The sequence below is a fragment of the Geospiza fortis genome, unplaced genomic scaffold, assembly GCF_000277835.1.
Source record: "Geospiza fortis unplaced genomic scaffold, GeoFor_1.0 scaffold450, whole genome shotgun sequence".
Lineage (NCBI taxonomy): Eukaryota > Metazoa > Chordata > Aves > Passeriformes > Thraupidae > Geospiza > Geospiza fortis.
Window position 1 is genome coordinate 1,284,876 of NW_005054416.1, and position 6,978 is coordinate 1,291,853.

The window sequence follows — 6,978 nt, forward strand, 5'->3', positions numbered from 1 at the left end:
AGGGGGGTGGCGGAGGCCTGGGCGGGCGGCTCGGCGCTCACCGTTTGTTCCCCCCGTGGCAGGATCCCACGATGAGGATGATCGAGAGCGTGGACTCCGTGGTGACCCGGTCCAGCGAGGACCTCTGGGCTGAGATCTGCTCCTGTCTGCCGCATCCCGAGCACAAGGACGCCGGCGATGCTTTCACAGACTCCTTCATGGATTCCTACGCCGAGGGCAGCGGATCGGGTGGCTCTTCCCAACCTGCCCTGAAGCCCTGGGCACCCCTGAACGACTCAGAGGTGTATTTAGCATCCCTGGGTGAGTGTCTGCCTGGTGACAGCTCTGTTTTTGTGGTGGTCAAAAAGTCTCCCAGCTATTTAACTGACTCATTTTCTTCAAGTGCAGCAATGGAAAGGTGAAGCTCAGTCAGAGCTTCTTCATCTCTGGCACAGAAAGGAACTATTTATAAAGCAAAAGCTGAAAAAAGTTGGTTTTTTACCCTCCACAATAAGTAGGAGGCTGCACACAGCAACAGAACAGGTGGCAGAAGTGGCTTTTTAAGCTTTTATTTCGGCCAGAACTTTCATCATGCCTTTGTTGCTGTTTCACAGCGCACCAAATAGTGCAATGAGAGTGATTTATTTTCCAATTTGCATGGAAATTGTGGGAACTCAGTGCCTGTGAGATCTGTGCCGTCCTGTGTGATTTCACGGGAGCTGAGCAGTAAGTGTGAAAGTTATTAAAACCCCAAACAGGCAGAGCTGGCTGACTGCACAAACCTTATTTCCTTCAGAAGCATCACCTGAAAAACACCATCTTGTGTATATATAGGAAAGAAAGCCAGGCAGGCTTGAAATACAGGGGGGAAATTACTTTTAAAATAAAAATTAGTCTTGAAAACTTAATTTAACTTACGTTTTGATGTAGAAGTCCAGATCTTTCTCTTCTCACCTTCCAGAATAACAAAATGCCCTGTTCTCCTGACAGAGAGAAGACTGATGAGGATCAAAGGGCTGTCCCAGGAGGTGACCTCCAAGGACATGCTGCGCACGCTGTCCCAGGCCAAGAAGGAATGCTGGGACAGGTTCCTGCAGGAGAAGTTTGAGGCAGAATGTTACGTTGAGGGCCACGATGCTGACGAGAGGTAACAAACAAATTAGAGGGAAGGGATCACCACTTACCCCTCAAAAACTGGAAGAAGGTTTTGCCTGGACATGACACAGAAATACCATCTCCCTGCAGCCTGGAGAGGCTGCCACAGGATTCCTGCAGCATTTGGGGAATGCCCATTGGGGTTGTGCCAGAGGGAACACAGAGCATGTAGGGTTTGAGCTTCCAGTGCTCCTTTCTGATCTTTGCACCCCTCAGACTGCACGGGAGCAGCTGGGACCTACTCAGTGATTTCCCTCCTCACACCTGGGGTAGGGAAGGAATGGAGCAGAGGAGGGAATGTCCAGTGTGCCTTGGATGGGGATTTGGGGTTGGTGCCAGTCCTGGGATGAGATTTCCCTTCCCTGCCTCTCTTACAGTGCTCCTGCCCTCTCACAGATGATGTCAGAGGTAGAGATGGGAGCCCTTTCCCTAAGCAATCTCCCATTCCCCATCACATGGAACGCTCTCCAAATCCCTCATTTCTCAGCTGACATTTTTCATGATTGCTTCTGCATGACAAGAAGATAATTTCTCTCCCTCCCAATCTACTTAAGACAGAACTATGAAAAGTAATCCCTGTTTACAAGGAGGTTTCAGATGGTTTCTTTGGTCCCCAAAGAAACTTCAATGCAATTTATATTTAAAACCAAGCTTTTATGGGCTCTTTCTACTGTTTTCAAAGGGTGGGGATGTTATCCATGAAAGAATTTCAGTCCCTAGAATTTAACTATGAAGTTGGAGGTCACTCCTGAATGGTGCTGGAGTTTTGAATCTCACCCATTGATGTAATTAAACAAGCCTTAACTTTTAAGTGCCCTGAATTATGATGTTAGACTGTTAGGATTATATTTTTTTTTAACCTTCCAGTGCTATTAATGCTCACACATTTTGAGATATTCTTCCAGCTTTGGTTTTGTTCCTTTCCATTCCCCCCGATATTTCCTGATCTTCATCACCAATAGGCACCTGGGGGTTTGGTTTCTTTGAACAACAGGTTTTTTACTTCCAGCCCAGAAAGCTGGAAACTCCTGGAACCACAGATTGGTTTGGGCTGGAAGGGACCTTCCCATCCAGTGCCACCCACCTGCCCTGGGCAGGGACACCTTCCACTATCCCAGGCTGCTCCAAACCCCATCCAGCCTGGCTTCGAACATTTCCAGGGATGGAGCAGCCACAGCTTCTCTGGGCATCCTGTGCCAGGCCCTCAGCACCCTCACAGGGAAGGAATTCTTCCCAATATCCCATCTAACCCTGCCCTCTGTCTGATGGAGTTGGAGTCTTTGGCTACAGAGACAGAGGAGGGCTTCAGGTGTGTTAAGGCTGAAAGGGCTGAAAAGGCTCCTCTGCAGGTCCTTTACACTGAGAGAAATCAGAGCATAAAACCTGTTCTAACCACCCTTTCAAAGGCCCACCTGCAGGGAATGGCTTTGGAGAATGACAGATCTGCTTGTCCCTGTGGCTCCAGGATCCCTCCACGCCAGACCTCACCTATGGGAACGGGAATACCTGCAGGGGGCAGGAATTGCCTGTGGAGGCTTTTCCTGTCGCTTCTCCTGTGTGTTCCCGTGCGGCTCTGTCCCTCCCTGGTCTCACGGTGTCCCTTTGCTGTCCCCAGCACGCTGGAGCACCTGAAGCGCTGGCTGCAGCCTGACAAGGTGGCCATCAGCTCCGAGGAGGTGCAGTGCCTCATCCCGCCCGAGCCGCAGCCCGAGAAGCCGGAGGCCGAGGAGGAGCCTCCGGCTGCCGAGCAGTGAGAGCCCCCGGCCCTGCCTCTTGTCCCAGCCCCCAGGAGGATGTACCAGCCATAGGAATAGCAGGAAGGGGGGCACAGAGCAAATGGTCAGTCATTGAAGAAGTAATTTTTAAAAGAAAGAACCCCCAAGGCACCAAATCCCAGCTCTGGAGCTGCACAGAACTCGTAGGGACGAGAGGGAACGCCTGTGACGCGGCTGAACCAAAACCTCACGTGGATCTTGTCCAGCCTGCAGCCACCTCATCATTCCAGCCTGGACGTGGATTGTTTGGAATCCATCAGGAGAACAACAACAACAACAACAAAAGCAGCTGTGGAGAAGCACCAGAAAACATCACAGTCTAGAATAGAGCAGAGAAACCACTGAATCACTCTGGTCCTGTCTTTTACCTTTTCATTACTCAGCTGGGCATTTTTTTACTCTCTTGCCAAATCCACTTTGGTGTTTTCTCCAGATCTTCACTGTTTCAGTCTGACTTGGCCCCAGGCTGTGCCAGGAAGAAGATGGATATTTCCCACCTCTGTGAATTTGAGACCCTGTAGTCAGTAAATTGAAGGTGTCATTGACATTGTAGCTATTTCACATTCTTCTCTGTAATGTACCCCCTAATATCCCACTTTATTGCCCAAAATATCTATTACAGACTGTAGGGGGAGTATTTTTCCTCTTGTTGGTCGTTTTGTACCTGTTCAGCCTCTCCAGAAAAAGATCAGATGAGATTCTGTATTGGGAAACCAAGAGGGGTAGCCAGGGAGGCTATGAACAATTTGTTTTCATCACAGAATTGCATAGAATTCTCCGACTTGAAATATATTTAGTATTTAATTGGTTTTTTCACCCTGCTTAACTCTTCAAAGGGTTATTTCCTTTTTCTAATCCAAGAATCTGTGATATTGTGCTGATTTTTCGCTGATCTGTGTGTTCTGCCTCGGCACCAACACTGGCGGTCGGTAGAGGGAAGCAGCACAGTCTGTCAGAGCTTCTTAGGGGAAATTGTGGTTCTAGGAGTTAATCCTCGCCGGATTCATGCCGTGTTCATTTATGTACCTGTTTGAAAATACTTTTTTAGGAGTAAATTTTTGCTGGAGCCTCCCAGTTTCCTGTCTCTGTACCCAAATAGAGGCACTGCTCTCTTAGTCACCACATCACAGCTCAGAGGTTGTTCCCACCATCAGCTTTCCTGGTGTAACTCCCACCCCAGCTCACCTCCCAGAAAAGTCACACTCAGAATTCTCCATTAAAACAATCCCTTGTTTTTTAAACCTTGAGGAATGGGGTGAATCATCTGAGTGCCAGTGATGCACAAGCCTCGTGTCTTGCTGGTTTGCTCATTAAATGTCCCTTTTAATTTATCCTTTAACTGTCCTCTATTATGTTGTCTGTGTCCTTGTGCAGATGTCTCTCACCTGATGTAACAAAGCTGCAGAACTCTGAGCTGTTCCCAGAAATGGTTTGTGCAGAGACAGAAAGCAGCAATTTCTCTGTCCCCAGCCTATTTCCCAGTCAATAAAATTCTTCTTATGGGTAACAAGCACTGTGAGGATGCTTTATATTATCTTATCCGTTCTTAAACATATTTGAGGAAGAAATGTACCCAAAAGAACTGTGCTGAAATTATTCCACATCACCAGGCATTTCCTTTGGAGAAAGGACCTGAGGGAACAGCTCTTACCATATCACTTGTAAAACTAATAACATTCCAAGATGCTCTGACCTGCTCTATGGAAACATGTAGGGCAAAAGAAAATCCAACTGATAATTGCAAAGTTTGAGCAATAATGTCCTTAAATGAATTCTTTATGTAGAGTTAACTTTTTCCGCTCCCATATATAATAAATATGGTTACATAAATACAATTATATATAATTAAATTATAACCAAGAGTATAGACTTGAGGGGTGAGTCTGTACTTAAATCACCATTAAAAAAACCCTTTAAAACTTTTTTACAAAATCACTGAATCTGTGAATAGGAGTGTGATGTGTCCAAGCAGTGTTGTTGCACTTGTTGATGGCACACATGATTCAAGTAGCAAGAGCTTTACCTCCCAATATTAGGGTTTATTTTGGGAAAAACAGACTGCTGAGCTCCTCTCCACCAAACCAACTCTTGCTGGTAAAAAGCAGCAGCCTCACTAGGAGTGGGTTTTGCTTCTACAGCAACACCAATCTTCCTATGTGTGAAAATTACTCCCACAGAGGGAGAATTGTTGAGGCTGGAAAGACCCTCTGGGATCATCAAATCCAAGGCCAGCACAGCTGAGCCCACCCATGTCCCCAAGTGCCACAGCCACATGGCTTTAAAATCCCCCCAGGGCTGGGGAATGTACCCTTGCCCTGGGCAGCCTGTTTTCAGCAAATTAAGCCAGAGAGGACATCAGTGACATCTCAGGGACAGAGATGTCCATCCTCAGAGGCACAGGCAGATCTGCAGCCACGGTGCCTGGTGGCATCAGGTCCAGACCATGAAGCACAGGCAGATACAGGGAATGACTTTCAGGTGGGATAAATGAGTAAATCACAAAGGAAACAGCAGCCCCTTGCCCCTTTGTACCTTTTAAAGACGTAGTTTTACCTTTTTCTCTGCATGAAGCAGCATTTCTGCACCCCTGGAAGCCAGTGGAGAGCCCATGTGGTGATGCAGCCCCAGCCTGGCAGAGGTTTGCTTTCAAAATGGGGCAGAATCAAGTATCTAACACAATTCACCTGCTGCCTTGTCAGAGCAAGGGGAGGGCAGGGCTGACAGAGCACTCTGGGCAGCAAGGAAAGGCTTCCACCCATCCAAATGGGAAAAAAAGTGGTTCTCCACAAGCTTGAGCCAAAGGAATTGATCCCACAGAAGCATGAGCTGGCAGCACCCTGTGGTGCTGCTGAGAATCACAGAATTGCAGGATAGTTTGGGGTTGGAAGGGACCTCAAAGCTCATCCAGTTCCACCCTGCGCTGTGGGCAGGGACAACTTCCACTATGCCAGACTGCTCCAAGCCCTGTCCTGGACTGCCAGGGATGGGGCAGCCACTGCTTCTCTGGGCACCCTGTACCAGGGCCTCAGCACCCTCACAGGGAAGAATTTTTTTCCTGCTAACCACCCAAACCTTCCCTCCTTCAGCTTATGGCCATTAGATATTCCATCCTCCTTTGGAATTGACAGGGTCTCAGGGATCTCTGGTTATTTCTAAAAACCACCCTGGTGACATGGAAAAGAATAAAAATCACAGCAAACTGATTCCTGTCCATCATCTGTACGGGATGGGAGGGACACCAGGGTGCCACAGGAGGGGTCTCCAGCTCAACCATCAGGGTGGGCTGCAGCTTTCAAAGCCATCCTTGTATCCCTGAGCCAGGACCTGGGGCGGGGCAATACGAGCTCTGGGAATGAGTGATTTATTCTGCAGGCTCTGGAAGCAGCAAAGCTGATGTCAAAGAAGGTTTTTCCAGGATGAGCCTGTGTAGAGGGAAGAGCTCCCAGCGCTGCAGCCGGGTCACCCTGGCCATGGAGCAGCCTGGTGTGGATGGAGCCTGTGCCTGCCTTGGGCTGGACTCATCATCCTGCAGTCAGCCCCAAAGCCCAGCTCTCCTCTCAAACCAGCCTCTGGCTCTCCTAATCTGATTGTTCTGCTCTTTAAAATTAACAGCAGCTCTCGTCAGGCACTGATATGGAGACAAAGATGATTTTCTTTCTGCTGATTATTTGGCAGGGGTGAGCAGTCTCCTCTTGATGGGCTCACCCAGCTTTAATAACCAGCCCAGCTCCATCAGATTGGGATGAATTAATCACCCTCTTACACCAAAACTCTCAATTTTCTGTGGCTGCTCTGCAAATTTCCATTCCTCTTATCCCCCCAAAATTCCAGTGGGTGATCATTATTTATAATTTTCCCTTATTACAGTAAGGCTGACCCTGGTACCCTCTCATTTGGGGCAATTCACAATGGCTGGACCGCCCTCACCCCATCCTACACTTGCGCCCCCAGCTGGGCCACCAGCGCCCCGGGGCTGGGTGTCTGTCACCCTACGGCTGGGCCACCCTCACCCCACTCTGCCCTCATCCCCCTCTTCCCTCGCCCCCGCGCCGGGACCCCCCGACGGGGC

General features: G+C 48.8%; 1 protein-coding gene across 1 annotated transcript; it reads left to right on the top strand.

Annotated features, from left to right (window-relative positions):
• The first annotated feature begins 34 nt into the window (after window positions 1-34).
• CCDC32 (coiled-coil domain containing 32) lies at window positions 35-4,654 on the top strand. Its single transcript, XM_005426477.2, has 3 exons — window positions 35-300; window positions 970-1,126; window positions 2,750-4,654. Exons 1-3 carry the CDS (start codon window positions 72-74, stop codon window positions 2,886-2,888), a joined length of 525 nt encoding a protein of 174 aa, XP_005426534.1. The 5' UTR covers window positions 35-71; the 3' UTR covers window positions 2,889-4,654.
• Window positions 4,655-6,978: the final 2,324 nt, after the last annotated feature.